This window comes from Ctenopharyngodon idella, chromosome 20, assembly GCF_019924925.1.
Source record: "Ctenopharyngodon idella isolate HZGC_01 chromosome 20, HZGC01, whole genome shotgun sequence".
NCBI classification, from domain to species: domain Eukaryota; kingdom Metazoa; phylum Chordata; class Actinopteri; order Cypriniformes; family Xenocyprididae; genus Ctenopharyngodon; species Ctenopharyngodon idella.
This window is the reverse complement of record NC_067239.1, coordinates 17,684,414-17,702,454: the sequence shown is the minus strand read 5'-3', so window position 1 is coordinate 17,702,454 and position 18,041 is coordinate 17,684,414. Positions and strand designations below refer to the sequence as shown.

The 18,041-nt window shown below is 36.2% G+C and overlaps 1 protein-coding gene across 7 annotated transcripts in view; it reads right to left on the bottom strand.

Moving 5' to 3' along the window:
• The window catches only part of syne1a (spectrin repeat containing, nuclear envelope 1a), a 148,535-nt gene that overhangs the window by 124,165 nt on the left and 6,329 nt on the right, over window positions 1-18,041 (bottom strand). For 2 of the 7 annotated variants that reach the window (XM_051874198.1, XM_051874200.1), the window contains exons 1-2: window positions 10,979-11,344; window positions 8,481-8,542 (exon numbers count right to left, since the gene is read on the bottom strand). In XM_051874198.1, the coding sequence (XP_051730158.1) occupies window positions 8,481-8,542; window positions 10,979-11,084 (168 nt within the window). In that variant the 5' untranslated portion in view covers window positions 11,085-11,344. Of the gene's footprint in view, window positions 1-8,480; window positions 8,543-10,978; window positions 11,348-18,041 lie in introns of those variants that run through there. The other 5 variants (XM_051874199.1, XM_051874204.1, XM_051874202.1 and 2 more) reach the window with 4 other exon arrangements.

The following is an 18,041-nucleotide window of genomic DNA, read 5'->3' as shown; positions in this document are numbered from 1 at the left end:
ACATGACTGGGATTTGGAGTGGAAAGCAGCCGGGTGCCAAAGTCATTCATGAGGAGATTAATATGAAACAGTGAAAGTAAGTGTATGTGTGTGTGTGTGTGTGTGCGTGCAAGAGAGAGAGAGAGATGTAGAGGGGGTGACGACTTAAATTTCAAAAAAGAGTGAAAGTGAACAAAGTCAAGGGAAACGACAGTGGAATGACCTTAATTAGAGGCAGAAAGGAGAAATGAGTGATGTTTTTTAAAAGATTAATTCTTGAAGCATTTTTGATAGAGCAGGGGGAGGAATGGCTAAGATATTCCAATTAGCTCTAAATAATTCAAAAGCTAATTGGATAAAATCACCTTATAGGATATTACATTAAAAAGAGGCACTTTGAGTAATTATGCAACTAATGAAAAATAAGAGAAAAAAACACAAATGCACAAGCAGCAGGGCTTAACAAACTAATTATCTGTGTCTGGTTATTACTGATGGAAATAGATTGTCACGGCAGGCGCAGCTGATGTATTCAGTGGAATGACAGCGTTTAGCTACGCTAGCTGCATGTTCTGAGTAACCCAATCAAAGTTCATGTGAACATACAAACGCCTGAGGGCCACTCGAACCGTTTTCAATATCAGCCAGAGATGAGAGAGACAAGTTCAATTAAGGTTGAGAGTAGGTCATGGCTTAATACTGCTCGACTGCAATTTGTACACCAAATCATTTTTAAACCACCCAATAACATTAAAAAAAAGTCAAATTTATTTTATTTTACAGATGGGGTCTGGGGTTTGTCACTGACTTTTATTAGACATAAAATAAAATATAAAATAAAATAAAATAAAATAAAATAAAATAAAATAAAATGGTTGTTACCAAAGTTAAAGGGATAGTCAAAAATGAAAACTTGATGTTTATCTGCTTACCCCCAGGGCATCCAAGATGTAGGTGACTTTGTTTCTCCAGTAGAACACAAATGATGATTTTTAACTCCAACCATTGCGATCTGTCAGTCGTATAATACATGTCAATGGAAACTCCATCTATAAGAGTCAAAAAACCCTTATAGATGGACCCTTATAGATGGAGTTCCCATTGACATGCATTATACGACTGACAGACCGCAACGGTTGAAGTTAAAAATCATCATTTGTGTTCTACTGAAGAAACAAACTCACCTACATCTTGGATGCCCTGGGGATAAGCAGATAAACATCAAATTTTCATTTTTGGGTAAACTATCCCTTTAAAAATTTGATTTTAGAATTTGAATATTGCCACTGCACTTAAGCCAAAGCTAAATATTTTATCCAAAAAATATTCAGTTTGTAGAATAAAATTACATTTTCTATATCTACTATCAGTGTAAATGTTAGACATTTAAACCTGAAAAAAAAAAATTAAATTCAGAATAATTTGTATAGTGCTTTCCACAGTGAAAGTGCCATAGAAGAACCATTTTTCGTTGCATAAAGAACCTTTCAAGGATCAGCTCTAAAAAGAACCATTTTTTTCTTAGTGTAAAGAACATTTTAATAATCTAAAGAACCTTTTTTCCAATCTGTGGGTACAAATTACAAAATTGAAGGTACTGCTCACAAATCTTTGAGCATTAATTATTAAATTGAGGGTACAGTTTGTAAATCTGTGGCCACTGATTACTGAATCTCATAATTCAGAGAGAAACCTGATGGGGCGTTGATATATGTCCCGTGACAAAGCAGGTGCAGCCAGCAGGGTGTCCGGGTGGCTGCTGTGTGCTGCTCACCCATGCTATCTGTCAAACACATGAGGAACGAGCTCATCCTCAATATTGGGCATGCCATAATTAAGCCCTAACACTGTCTGAGAGGATTTTACAAAATTGAAATGGAGGGTGGCCTCTTATGCGTTCCCTTCCTTTCAATCGCACTCCTCTCTCTCTCTCTCTAGTGGCTAATCAAGTTGAGGCTCTTAGGCAGATTAGTGCTTCAGTCCTGCCTCTCTGATGTCCTTCAAATTTGCAAGTACATGTATGTGTAAAGAGACCTGAGGCACTGTGCATCCTGTGATGGTATCTTTTAATGAATGGTTTTGAGTATGAGGATTCTGGTAAATCTTTTAATGCAATGCTGATCAATTCTGTTGGAATTGACTATTGGGTTGAACCAGGATCTTGATCTGAATCTAAGCAGTTCTTTGTGCCTTTTGTAATAAGTTTGGACCTTTGCAATTTCACGAGATGTGCAAAGAGGATGCCATTGTTTATACAATTACAAAGAAGACAATTGAAAGACTGGAGCTTTCAAGCTTAAAAAAGGACACAAAAACCCATAAAAGTGTCATAAAAAATGGTCTATAATTTCGCCCCTTTTCAGCGCTGCGCTCGTTGTCTTTTGACTTCCGGTTGGTATTTCCACAGCGATCTTACGTATTTATGAATGAACTGTTCGTTTTAAAATCTTCCCGGTATACTGACATTTTTTAAGACATCTACTTTAAACATTACAATGCTCACAATAACTCTCGTTAACTCTACAATAAGTAAATTCACTTCACCAGCTAATTATTCTTTGACAGCGATGCCATAGACATATACAGGACTACCGCAAAAACGGAAGTTCAAAGACATTCTAAAGATGGCTGCGCGCACGTTTCTCTGGCGCATAAGGTCTATAATCCAAGTCTTCCAAAGTCATATCATACCTTAACATGAGAACAAACAGAAATTAATCCCTGACAATCTTCCCTTCCAGTGAACTCCAGTGAGTTCCAGAGTTTGATTCTTAAAATGACTCATTCAGAACGGTGCTTTGAACTGGATCAACTGATTCATTCAAAAGATTTGGTTCAAATTAATGATTCTTTCATAAAACCGCTCCCAATTCATTCTCCTCTTGTGTTCCACGGAACATTACATGAAGGTGAGAAAATATGAATGTTTTATTTATGGCTGAATTATTCCTTTAAAAATGATATACACACACTCCATTAGCCTACTTACTGATCCATTTAAACAGCATAGACAGCAATGATAATAATAAGCATATTCATATATTTATATAACTCTAGGGCAGGAACCTGTTCAAAGGTTAATGCTTCACTGAATACTGCAAACTCTGCAAATGACAGTAATATGAAAAGCAGCCAGTGGGCATTCAAGTCAACATACGAAAATCTTTGAGGCCTCACTGCAACATTTCAAACACTCTCTACTGAAACTTGGAACTAACAGACCTAATTTACTCTGTTCACACTTAATTACATTTCATTATCTATCATGGACCTGTGGGTGCATCCTCTAATATTCTTTTGATACTTCTATAAAGGAATGTGAGGAGAGACCGAGACGATGTGTAATTTTCATTCTGTGTTATCTTACACATGTTAAGAATTAAACCAGTGCCTTTGGGCTAGGAATTATAGAGCTGGAAAATCACTGCAGATGATTTGCATTAGCGATTTGGTGGTGGGATAGAGGCTGACAATTTGATGAGAAATATCTGAAACCCAAATCTAACCATGCTTGAAACAGTGAACAGTTTCCCTTCAGTGTATCAGTCTATGTTCATCCTGTCAACAATTATAAGAGTTGCATTTCTTCCTATTTGGCACATGTATTCTCAAACTTCTCCCTCAAATACTTGAGTGTGCCGTCACCAAGGCAACGTCATTCAGCGGTGGGATGAGGTTAAAGGGCACCAGCAAAGAAGTGGAAACAGCGGGTGCCTGGGATGGTGTGGTGGTGTTCAGCTATTGAACAAATTATTTGGATTTACATGAATGAATGTAATTGATTCTGACGTTTGTAGAATCAGTTCAAATAATTCTCTATTTGCAATTTTAATGAGACAATCTCCATTTCTGTCCTTCCTGCACACACATTTCATGAAAAAAGTGTCTCATGTCTATTGAAGCAATAGGATCATGTCACATCTTTGTCATAATAGGATTGCAGGTCCAAGTTAATATATATGACAGGGTGGATTCTCTTCTCTATCTCTCTCTTAAATGCAGTCCACCGAAAGCAAAACCTTGATTTCTGAGCCAGATCTAATCCAGCTTAAATTTTCCTTTTGAAATTTTACTAATTTGCCAATTTACCAATCTGCTATCACTCAATGATACAGCAAAGTTATTATTGTTAACTAAATATCAAACTATTAAAAACTGTTTTCAGTAATTGAAATAAAGCTGAAATGAAATAAAATATAAACATTAGATAAAAACATAGATGAAGAGGTACACGTAATTTTTTTTACATTATATACAGTATATTACATTATCAATATTTTTTCCAAAACATGTTTTTTTTGTTCTGATTCACTATAGTAAGCCTATTATAAGCAGTGTTGGGGAAAGTTACTTTTAAAAGTAATGCATTACAATATTGCGTTACTCCCTAAAAAAGTAACTAATTGCGTTAATTTTTATGAAAAGTAATGCGTTACATTACTTATGTTTTACTTTTTCTCACCTGGGCTGGGCTTGCTTGTTTATTTTTTAATAACAACAAAAAAGTTATATTTTTGGCAAATGTTAAGGCCCCCAATTCACACCAAAAGTGAAATGAATAAGCCGCAGGCTGAAGGAAATGCATATTTATGCCTGAACAGTAGAGGGCGCAGCTCAAACAAATCTTTCAGCTGTGCTGCCATTCTGGATTAAAGAAGAACACAGGAGAAGGAAGTTCAACACTCTTATTTCTAAATCTAATTTATAGTCATTTTTGCTTATTAGTATGGTTGAACTAGATAATTGAAGGTCAGCAGCAAAGACATTGGTTAATAAAGTGAGATTAAATACATAAAGTATATTTGTTTAATTTAATATAGTTAATTATTACAGGTTTGCATAAAATTCTGAGATTGCATTTCACTGTTTTTATTCATTTTGAGGAACACTGAATGTTTTCGTGCAAGTGAGATGAGTAAATGCATGTTCACATTTTTATTCTAGAATTACAATAACAGTCATGTTCACGCACACAACACCTCTGCACTTTATTTCTCTCAACATGGGGACAGGAGAGCTGTCGGTCAATAAATGTGAGAAAGTTGCTTATTTGAAAAAGTAACAGATATTTTGTTGTAAAATTAAAAAAAGGAATGCATTACTTTACTAGTTACTTTAAAAAGTAATCTGATTACGTAACTCAAGTTACTTGTAATGCGTTATCACAAGTGTTTATATTTTAGACCTGTCTGGATGGTTTTCGCGAGTAAATGTGTACGCGTCACTCGTTCACACGTTATATCCATAAATAGAGAAAAGTTGCTCCAGCTACTTTGACGCATGTATGGTGTGGGAGTGGCATAGGTTAGTTGTCAGAAAAGTTGACATGGAGCACACTAAATCTCAAACCTCTCTGAATCACAAACGCCGAACAGAGGAGAGTCTGCTGGCAAAAAAAGAATGTGACAGAGCTTGTAATAAAACAAGAATCAACATTGGTTTGGCTTTTCAAAGATGGCGGGAACTGAGGGATTTGAAATGTTGAGCAATGCGGAGATGGTGTTTTTATTACTCAACAGGTGAGTAAGGTATTTTATTGAACAGATACATTTTCATATGTATTGTAACTCTCTAACAGAGTTCACTGTAACGCATTATCTGTTGTGAAGGGTTATATTCATCTGCACAGTCAAACAGAGCTAAAGCACAGACAACACAATGTTCTTCCGCAAAATGCATGCAGTTTGGGTTTTTTAACCACTTGCGGGCCAAAATTTACACAGTGTACCTCTAAAAATTAGAAATACTGAAATACATAACTTTTAAGTACTAAGACTACTAAAATTAACACTGAAATAAAAAAGTTAAAGCCAAATTGGGAAAAAAAGCGCATAACAAAATTACTAAAACTTAAAGGGGATCTATTATGCCCCATTTTACAAGATAAAATAAGTCTCTGATGTCCCCAGAGTGTGTATGTGAAGTTTTAGCTCAAAATACCCCACAGATCATTTTTTATAGCATGTTAAAATTGCCACTTTTTGGGGATGAGCAAAAACATGCCGTTTCAGTGTGTGCCTTTTAAATGCAAATGAGCTGCTGCGCTCGGCCTAAGAGGGCAGAGCTTCACGAACTGATTCTCCGGTGCAAGGAGTCTGTCAGGACGTGCTATAATGTCAGAAACTGCGAATATATGCTGCATGGAGATAGAACAGGTATAGCTTAGTTCAATTACGGTTATAACTTAAATTGTCTTCTTCCACTATATTAGTACAAGCCTGTTGTACCAGACCCCATCCTGAATGATGGCCAAAACTTAAAAAATGAGTTTTATGATGTTTATTGTGCGTAACACAAAAGATGAAGCGTCCATTTTCACTATAGAAAATATCTGTAAGAGCTTAATAAAACACAGTGCAAGTGTGCATTAAAATATTATCCATAAACTCTCTCTCTCCCTTGCATTATCATCAACATACACAGCGAAGTACACAGAAACACTCGTTACAACTAACAGTAAACAAATATATAAAGACCTTATGCCTTTTAGGGTGGTGCTTAATAAACTGGTGAACTTTATATCCGTAAATCAACTCCGATGAACTGTAATAAAGTGCTCTCACCTTAATTACTGCTGTATCCAGTATCACTCTGGAGGCTGTAAGCTGGATCACAAACAGTTTACTGATCTATCATTAAGTAACACATTTTTAGCACAACCTCTGTTTTGTATTGTCCCTTTGTATTGACATTCGTTCACAAAGAAGTCCGGTGTGAAATGATTCGCGCAGACATAAATGAATTTCGTTAGAGTTAAGGGAGCATTTTCTTCGAAAACAAAATTAATCCACCTCGTCTTCAGCAGCTCAAATTTAGGGAGTAAATGGAGAGAGCTATGTGAATTAATCCATCCAGCTTCAGAACACCTAAAACACTTGGGAGATGTTCTCGTCAGTGCAGCAATGGCGGACTGTACAACTCACTTGTTAAAACGGCAGTGTCTGTCAACATTCTAATGTGACGTCACATCATTATAGGGTGGTTGTGTACACACACTGCCAACACACATTTATGTCCAAACACCATGCAAAAGTGAATTTTGCATAATAGGTCCCCTTTAAACTAAAATTAAAATGAAACTGAAAATAGAAAAATAAAAGCTAATTCAAAAATATTAATAAATACTATAATAGTAAACAAATAATACTGAAAATAATAAATCAGATAAATTAGATTAATTTAACATAAGTCAGGCCTACATGAACTCTACTTGTAAATATGCTTTAAAATTTTCAGAAGTCAGAAAGCATCCTGTCATGCAGAAGCTGTTTAAATAGGTGTGGAAACACTAAACCTAAGGATTCCTGTCAGTGAAATAATCAGAGCATAAACCAATTCCTTCAAGCACACTGCTATGATGCTATGAATCTCACCACCAACTCTAACTGACAGGTCCAATATGTCCATGACAGATGGTAATGAGCAAAGAGATAAATAAATAACGGCTAGAGAGTGTACGAATGTCAACTCTTCTGTGCTTAACATTTTACGCTGGAGAGGCGCTGGTGTGCAACCTAATACAAAATACGTATTCCCCACAGATTGATATTTCAAATGAATTTCCTGCTACTCGTCACAGAAGATTAGTCAAGTCAGGTCTTGGTGATCATACTGGAATTATCTGGAGTGGCAGCTAATTAAAAACGGCTTGACCAGTCACTATTTACACACAAATCAATAAGCCATCAAGCTATTATTACATGCAGTATCATAGCCAAAAGCTTGTGTCTTGTTTTTCTTGCAAATTTATACAAGCACCTGTTCCTCGGTAAGCTTTTAATAATGTCCCTGTTGTGATAATGGAAATTCAAATGATTTAAATAAATATTCCGGGTTAAATACAAGCTCAATCAAAACTGCACGTGGCAAAATATTGATTACCACAAAAAAAATTTTAACCCTTTCTTAGAAAAATACAATGTGGGTTACACTGTTTCAATATTACAGCCACAAGATCATAAATCATATGCATATTAACATGATTTGACGCTTATTAACCTTTTCTGTGTAAAGTTATATTCAGTTTTACTACTTTGCTGCCATGAAAACAAACACCATAAACCATAAAACAACTGTAAGAATTATAACAACAACTTTACAGCTCAAATGACTTAAGTTTTTACAGATAAATTAATTTAATGATGTGTTTATAGATTATAACCTTTACATTTTTGTTTATCAAATCAAAGCCACCCTATTGTAAGTGCAATATTACATGAGATTGTGAGACAACATCTTTTTTGTTGCATAAAGATGTAATGTTACATAGCTGTCTATAGGTAATTCCCGTCAGCATACTGACTGTACCCTGGTAAAATGAGGCACAGTAATTTAAAGAGAAGATTAAAGTGTATGTTCATGTTGGACCTGGACTGGTTCCACTAGTCTTGTGACAGATTACTGCAATGTGGAGAGAGGTGGTTAACAACCTTCGGGTGCTTTTTTCTTTCACACATGAATGGATGTATGTTGGTTCAGAAACCTCACATGACTCGGCTCACCTTTGCCAGATGAGAGTTGATCCATTTTGTGAAAGTTCGCTTCTGCACCGCTTCCTGCTCATCTAAAGGAAAGAAAATAGTAAGAAATCAGACATGAGACATTACTGTAAGATCTATCAAGATTCGCTTTAAAATTCGGTTCTTGGTTATTCTTATCGAAATATAAGGTTTATTTAGACTGATTATCGGTTTGACAAATATTTTTGACCAATATTTACACTTTTACACTTATTTGGTTATTGGTTCTTTATTATTAAAGGGTTAGTTCACCCAAAAATGAAAATTCTCACCTTCATGTCGTTCCACACCCGTAAGACTTTCGTTCATCTTCAGAACATAAAATAAGATATTTTTTATAAAATCCGATGGCTCAGAGAGGCCTGCATTGCCAGCAAGACAATTAACACTTGCCCAGAAAGCTACTAAAGACATATTTAAAACAGTTCATGTGACTACAGTGGTTCAACCCTAATGTTATGAAGCAACGAGAATACTTTTTGTACGCCAAAAAAACAAAATAACGACTTTATTCAACAATATCTAGTGATGGGCGATTTCAAAACACTGCTTCATGAAGCTTCGAAGCTTTTCGAAGCAGTGGTTCGGAGCGCGTATCAAACGTGATTTCAGTAAACGAGGCTTCATTACGTCTTAAGTGTTTTGAAATTTCAATGGTTCACCACTGGGGGGCGTGACTTTGGCAGTTTGATACACGCTCCGAACCACTGATTCAAACAAAAGATTTGTAAAGCTTCAAAGCTTCGTCCAAAAAAAATCGTCCATCACTAGATATTGTTGAATAAAGTCGTTATTTTGTTAATTATCTTGCTGTCAATGCAGGCCTCACTGAGCCATCGGATTTTATGAAAAATATCTTCATTTGTGTTCCAAAGATGAACAAAGGTCTTACAGGTGTGGAACGACATGAGTGTCAGTAATAAATGACAGAATTTTCATTTTTGGGTAAACAAACCCTTTAAGCCCATTGATTAAGGGCACCATTTGGTAAATTTCTATATATGTAACTTTCCTATACACTACACTTAATATACATAAATTTTTTCATTCTCATATGAGCAACACATAGGATTTTAAATGCAACAGTTATACACATCACAAAACAATGAATAAAATTAATTGCAAAACAACTTTTCTTAAATGTAATGACATAAATAATAATAATATTTATTTGTAGTCCAAAGATTGTTGTAGTCTAGGGATATTTTTAGGTGTTACTGTGTGAAAAAGCAGAAATAAAACAATAATTAATCACATATCGTTATACATATTGGTTCTGCATATCAGTTACCAAACTCATAAACATAAAAATAATATGTATCATATCAGTTGCAAACATAATATTTAAATATAGCCTGGGATCCAGGACAACATTAAATAGGTGGGCACCAGAAACTTTAACCCAATTTTCACAAGCTCACTCACAGCGATATTTGCTACAGTATCCTGCAAGCAAATGAAAGCACCATAAACATATCACTCTCTAAACAAAAGGTTCAGTCCTGATTCTGAACTGCAAGGTGACAGTAATATCCTTTCTCCTAACTGTTATATCAGCATGAGATGACAACTGACAGAGCCAGCGTCTTTAATGAAAGCACTGTCTGATGAATTACACTGAAGCCGGTCACTGACACACACACTGTCTGTCTGTGTGTGTGTGTGTGTGTGTGTGTGTGTGTGTGTGTTAAAAAGGGGACCAGGCTCATGCATAATGCAGACCACATGTGCCAGTGCAAGTGCCATTTGTGCTAAAAATCTTGTATTTTGTGAATTAATAGTTCGATCAGAGCTAAAGCGATCAAATATTGATGAGAAGATGAGTGTGATTGATGGTCACAGAAAAGATTTGCAGCAGCATTGGTGTGTATTACAGTGTATATGAGTGTAAGTGTGTGCCCAACCCACTATCATAAGGACAGGGTGACTTTGAGCGGGAAACACAGATGCAAACTCACTGTATAACACATACACCCACAAAATGTCTCCATTGTAATTATAACCAGGTGTCATTTTTCTTCTAATTTCTAATTAAATCTCCAAAATAACCACCATGATTAATCAACACTTCCTCGACTGTCTCTCTCGCACAGTCAGAAATGATCCACAGTGCATCCAAGAACCTGCTGAGCTGTTTTGAACATTTTCTACACAGGATGCCCTACAGACGACCCCGTTATTCCCAAAAATACCTCCAACTCGACAACACAACATTATTTGAGTATATTTTACAAGAAAATACTATTTCAGTCTTTCTACTTCAACATTTCAAGTTTAATTCAATGTGTTACTTGCCATTTCTTTGTGAAATTAGCATTTTCTGAGTGAAAATTCTTTCAAAAAATAATTCTACATTGTATAGAAGCACAAAAACAGTCAAATATGCAGATCTGACATAAAGTATTGTACATCTACAAACACATGCAAATTGCTATCATCGAAATTTGCTGCATTTATAAAAAGGTACGGCAATTTCTTACCACGCAGGTGCTGAGAAACCCCTGCCACTAAGTTGAGAGATGTGCCAGACTTCTTCTTGGCAGCTACATCCTCCCATCGTCTTGCCACTTTGCCCTTGACTTCCATTCCCACAATGCCTCTGTGATCTTAAGTCCATGAAGAGCACATTCACCTGTGATGTTCAGAGGTCTTGCACAGGGTCAACTACTCTCAACCACCCTCTTGTGGAGCTTTTGCTGTTCTCCTTCTTAAATATTCTGATCTGTTGCTTGTCAGTGCAGAAGAAAACCTTCATGCACCTCTTTTTTAGGTTCTCTACTTCCTTCTCAACATCCGATGTAAGTAATCAAAGTGTCCTGTCCTTGTCCTTCCTACATAACAAAAAAAAAAAAAAATAGTGGGAATGTGTGCATGTGTGCAGCACCGGTCTCAGTATCTCTCTGTCTTTACACTCTCTGCAGGAACAATTCCCCTTGTGCCTCCAGCCAATCGTTTGTATGGGAATGTGTGATGTCATCACACATCTGAGCGTATGACGGGAGGGGGAGTGGTGTGCGTATATGTGTTGTGAGTCACACAGCCTGCAACGCACACTCTTTGATGACCGGACCGGGCAGGACGTGCTCGGCACTGAAATTCCCTGAGATCAGCTGAACTCTCTCTCTCTCTCTCCCCTCCCACAAAACGTATTGGATTCTATGGTTTAGGAAAAGCTGCCTGCCTGAGCTGATTAACTTTGCCTGAAAACACTGCTCGATCTGATTTACCGCTCCCAGCGGCTTTATAAACCTCCTAGAACAGTCTAACAAAACAAACAGCACTACACTGCTAGATGCATTATTGAGATGTGATGGGGCTTTTATGTCACATAGTGCTATCAACAAACAAGCTATTAGAATAGAATGAAATCCAGGCTGTATTTTGGCATAAAATAAATATTTTATACACGAGAAAAAGAGCGAAAATTAACACCACACCAATGTTGCAGGTTTTGAAAATGAAGATATGAGAAAATGAAAAGCCTGGGGAGAATGATAATCTTTAAAATTATGATAGTTTCATTAATCATGGGTATAATTTTCTCTTTTATTCGTCTCCTCCCGAAAGGGTTTTTAATGATGGAAGTCATTAATATCAAATGGCCTCTGTCATATGCTATCAGTCTCCAGATATCTTCACTTCTCAAGCCTGGAATCTGTCCTGCAATATCTTTAATGAAAATCTCTGACAGGTATGCGCATGCATGTATTTATTTAAGAGTGTTTATGAGTCAAAGAAAAGATGTTATTATATGGTGAAGGCACACCACAAGAGAGCTAACACAATAACATATTTATAGTGGCTAATGTTCTCTAATGACAAATGATTTGACATAATCTGAGCAAGCAACAATGCTTTGCTGTGGACGTGACTAGTCTCTGTCCATGGTCCTGAACTAGTGCATTGAGCAAAAACACCAAAGAAAACCAGCCTTGAAAACAAGAATGACCTATTTAAATACTGTCAAACTAAGAATAAAATAGATCGATATTTACAGTCTATACAGGCGAGTCTGTATCAGTTTTGTATATATAATATGGAGGTGATACTGTAGGAGCCCCTTTAGGCTAAAGAACAATCCACATGAGAAAGATAAAAGAAAAAAAGACAGCATTTTGGAAAGCCTTCATTCTCAACATGGGATTTTGAGTTACTAAAAGAAGGTTGTGTAAAGGCTGAGGGCTATTCTGGACTAGAGATCTGCAGAGGTTAGAGTACAAACAGATGCTGGGTTAGTGTGCCTAATACCTGAGGCTAGCGACTAACCTCATGGGTCTCACTCACTAGTGCTCGAAAAAGAAGAAAGAAAGAAAGAAAGAAAGAAAGAAAGAAAGAAAGAAAGAAGGGTAGTACACCACCTTGTGGTAAACTCAAGAACTCTAATATACATTGTAAATGAGTGGTGCAGCCTCACTGACTGTAAATCTTACATTTTACACTTGCAATCACTACCTGGTGATTTGCCAAGAAACGTTTTATTTCATTCTTGCCAATGAATTATTTCCTTATTTTGATTTATGAATGTACACATAATAAATAATCCACTAAAGAAAACCTGTGCCTCTCTTACAAGGACTGTGTAGGGTTCAGCATTTCTTTGAAATGTCTTTTAAATTACAAATAAATTTCAAAATTTGAATAGAATTCTTCAATTAACTTTAAGGAAATAAAATGAACTGAAATTCAAAGAAATTTAAATGTCAAAGACAAAGAAAGGAAAGATGGTCAAAATAAACAATGAATGACTGAATGACAAAGCCTTGTTAGAAAGTTAAAAAAAAATTTAATATGGAGGCTTTATTTGACATCATTATTATATAATTATATTTTAAATTAACTTTCATTTTTAGAACCTGCTAAATTTCTGTAAAAATTCCACTTCCAGTATTTTGTGAATTCTATTTAAATTAAGTAAAAACTTATGAATTAAGAGGGAACTTAAATTCTGAATTCTGAAATAAAGGATTAGTTCACTTTCAAATGAAAATGACCCCAAGCTTTACTCACCCTCAAGCCATCCTAGGTGTATAATGACTTTCTTCTTTCTGATGAACACAATCGGAGAAATATTAATAAATATCCTGACTTTATATTGGCAGTAAGCGGGACCAACGAGTATGAGCTGAAGAAAGTGCATCCATCCTCATCCATCCATCATAAACATGGCTCCGGGGGGTTAATAAAGTCCTTCTGAAGCAAAGCGATGCGTTTGTGTAAAAAAAAAAAAATCCATATTTAACAAGTTATGAAGTAAAATATCTAGCTTCCACCAGGCTGCCTTCCATATTCAACTTATGAAGAAAGTGTAAAACTCTCGCAGTTCAAACCGCTTACACTACGTCCTACGCATTCCCTATTTAACTTATGGAAAAAGCTTAACTGACGTGATGCCAATTTACACTTTCTTCGTAAATTGAATACGGAAGGCGGTCTGGCGGAAGCTAGATATTTTACTACATAACTTGTTAAATATGGATTTTTTTTTTTTTTTACACAAACGCATCGCTTCGCTTCAGAAGGCCTTTATTAACCCCCCGGAGCCGTGTGGAATATGTTTATGATGGATGGATATGGATGGAGACACTTTCTTCAGCTCATACTCGTTTGGTAATGCTAACTGCCATTATAAAGCTCGGATGCGTCAGGATATTTATTAATATTTCTCCGATTGTGTTCATCAGAAAGAAGAAAGTCATATACACCTAGGATGGCTTGAGGGTGAGTAAAGCTTGCGGTCATTTTAATTTGAAAGTGAACTAATCTAAACTACATAAACTACATAGACATATTGATTTTTATACTGTAAAAACTGTATATTCTATCCCCTATCCATCACAGAAAACTTACTGCATTTTTACATTTTCAAAAAACATCACAGTATGAATTATAAGCTGTTTTGTCCCCATGACGTAGGGTATTTTCCATTATAGCTCAATTCCACCATCACTATAGCAACAACAACTCTTTCTACACATACGGCATTATTTATATCTCTGACCAGTGAGTGTGGCTATTAGCACTTTACCCTCACTGATAACGGAAGCCTTGAGAGCTTCTCCCCTCCTGCGCTTTCCCAATTCTGCATCGGCACCGATCCCTAATTCTGCCAAATTAGCATTACTAATTACAGTCCAAAGACACAAAAGATTTTATGAATAACTCAAGATAATTACTACAATGGGAAATTCCTCCTGTGGTTTCAGACAATGTGTGCTCTTAACAGGACAGATGTGTACACAATACACCTCCAATTTGGAAAGTGTCTAGACATATTCAGGAAAAATAAAAATAAAAACATTTGAAGACTGTGATACAGTGCTTTAGTGACCACTAGCTCTCAGCAGATGCCAATCATGCTATCTGAAGAGTATTAAAAGATCTCCTGTTGGCTTCTGTAATGAAATGATGTGGTCAGGGCCAGGGCAGAAGTAGGTCAGACAGGCTAAGCTTTTTATCCACTTCGAGAAAATCTGAACCATGCCCACATATACTACCAACATCATGTAGAAGAAGAGAATCTGTCTTATCGTACAAGGTCTGCATTATAGTAAAACGTAAACACACTGATTAAGTATAGTGGTTTAGGATTTGCATACTCAGGTTATCAAAAGAGCCTTAGATTTCACTGAAGCAATCAAAGGTGCACTCACACCGCACAAATCAGGCAGATTTTATCTACTTCAGAAGGTGAACTGACCTTCAGTATTTGACACAGCTTGCTAGAGGCAAGTAAAAGGTAAAGTAAAGGTCAACCTGCTGTTGAAAGATAAGACAGTAACGTATTATGAGGATTCTTACTCTGTCTGCAGGCCATTGTAAGTGTCACGGCTGTTTCTGCTGACTAAATGAGGAGTTAAGCACAATCTAACAACAGTTAATGTGTGTGTCGGTCACACAAGAGTCCATTCAATATCACTGTCACTGGCAATCAGTCAGTCCCTCGTCCATCGCAGCTCGTAAATACCCTTCTCAAGCCTAAAACAAATGGGATGACCCATGCTCTTGTGGACTAGAACTTGTCAAAAGTACTATCCTCATTTAATAGCCTTTTGTTAATGTTCGCTACCGATCAAAAGTTTGAGAGAAGTCTCACCAAGGCTCCATTTATTTAATTAAAAATACAGTACAAACAGTAATATTGTGAAATATTATTCAAATTTTTCTGTTTTCTATTTTAAAATGTCATTTATTCCTGTGATGGCAAAGCTGAATTTTCAGCAGCCATTACTCCAGTCTTCAGTGTCACATGATCCATCAGAAATCATTCTAATATGCTGATTTGGTGTTCAAGAATTGTCAATATTGAAAACATTTGTGCTGATTCATATTTTTGCAGATTGTTTTTTTAATATTTTGTGATTTTCAGGATTCTTTGATAAACAGAAAGTTCAAAAGAACAGCATTTATTTGAAACAGAAATCTTTCCTAACATTAGAAATGTCTTTATTGCCACTTTTGAACAATTTAATGCATCCTCGCTCAATAAAAGTATTACTTTCTTTCAAAATAAAAAATCTCCAAACCTTTGAATGGTACTCCAAGTGCTATTTGGACAGATATTTTGTCTGTCGTACTACAGAAACACACACATTTCTCTTTGAAACAACTAAATCAGGTCATCTCACTGGTAGCACAATACAATTTTTCTTCCCAGTTCTCATACAGATGTTAATGCACACTCGACCATAAGTCAACGTTCTCCTTTTGTGTGTATTTCACAGAAGAAAGAAATTCATAAGGATTTGGAACATAAATAATGACAGATTTTTAATTTTTGGGTGAACTATCCCTTTAATTTTATAGCACACTGCAACTGTTTTGTTCTTTGCTGACCTACAGCACCTTGTTTTGTGTCTTGCACCTCTATTGTATTACATCTTTGTGCAGCTCAGAGCTGAAACAGAATGCTGAGTCTGTGTGGTGGAATGGAGAGAGCGAGAGATGAGGGAGACACTGATGGAGGAGGACTGCATCCACAGGAGCTCACAGCTCCACAGCGTTCAAGGTGACCGTCTGTGCTCATGTTGGTCAGTAGAGAATGGCCGGTCTCTGCCATATCTGGCACATCATTACACAGCTATTGTGGCAAAGTGCCAGAACTGACCCATTTCTCTCTCTCTCTCTCTCTCTCTGTCCTGCTCCATTTCTGTGTGGCATTGTGCCAGTATTGCTGTAAGTGGCCATAAAGAGAAAGAGCTGGATGGACAGGATGACTCCCATGTGCGTCTTTATGTCTTTCTCTGTGCATGTGGAAAATGCAATTATTTTAAAAATTATAGTTCACCCAGAAGTGAACATACTATTGTCATTTACTCACCCTTATGTCATTCCTTATATGATTTTCTTCTGTGAAACACAAAAGGAGAAATTTTGAAGAATGTGCTGGTCGCTGTTTTCCACTCAATTACAATGAATAGGAATGTGGAGCTTTCGAAATTCAAAAGCACGATAAACAAATAAGCAGTCCATACTACTTGTATACAGTATTTTAAGTCTCCTGAAGTCATACAATAGCTTTGTGTTACAAACAAACTGAAGTTAACAGATCATTAGCTACGTTTACATGGACACTTGTTTCAGTTGGAATTAAATTATTCCAATTGATGAATCCGAACATATAGTGTTTACATGAACGCTAAATAAGTGGTTAGGTTGATGTGCATGTTTATATGTCACAAGATTCAAATTAGATTTGATCTTTTGACATGAACACACTGCACAAATTAAGAGATTTGCAGCTGTTAACCCTCCTACCACTCCTTTTTTTCTTTGTTTTAAAAAGCAGACTTTATATTTATCTATTTTGGTCCTAATTTGGAGACGATGTGCACATGAAGCTTTGTGCCATGCTGCTGTCATACGCCATTACGCCATTTCTACATCATTGAATATGCACAGAACTTTTCGGTTTCTGTTTTCAATCCCATTAAGTGTTTACATGCCCTATCAAACAGATAAGAAAAGGTTTAAACCACCCCTTACGATCCAAATGACACTCAAACTGACGTGTTTACATGTGACTTTATGTGCTACTATTATTAGGGTCCATGTAAATGCAGCTATTGAGTCAGAGTTTATAAATAAGCGAATCAATCCTATTTGTGAACAAATAATTTAGACAAGTTTCGTGAATAGGAAGAAAGGATGGATGGAATTTCTTTTTTGCGTAAAACATTCCTTTAAATAAAATGCACGCACACCTGACTACCTTTGCATTTACAAATACACAGATTCTCTCTCTCTCTCTCTCTCTCTCTATCTCTATCTCTCTCTTACACACAAACATGCAAAAAAAAAAAAAAAAAAAAGGAAATAATTACAGTACCACCTCTAGAGAGAGTAAGACTGAACTTTTATTTGAAACATCTGTTTGACTATTTATTAGAAGTGTGACAGCTTGTAGCTTTTCCAGTAACAATAATAGCTAGTGCTAACTACATCTTTTAAGGGGCCCTTGACTGTAGTTTAACTACTTTTAATTTATCATTAACTTGTAGATTGACAAAATACAGTTCCAAACTAACTTCTCCATCACTGCACACA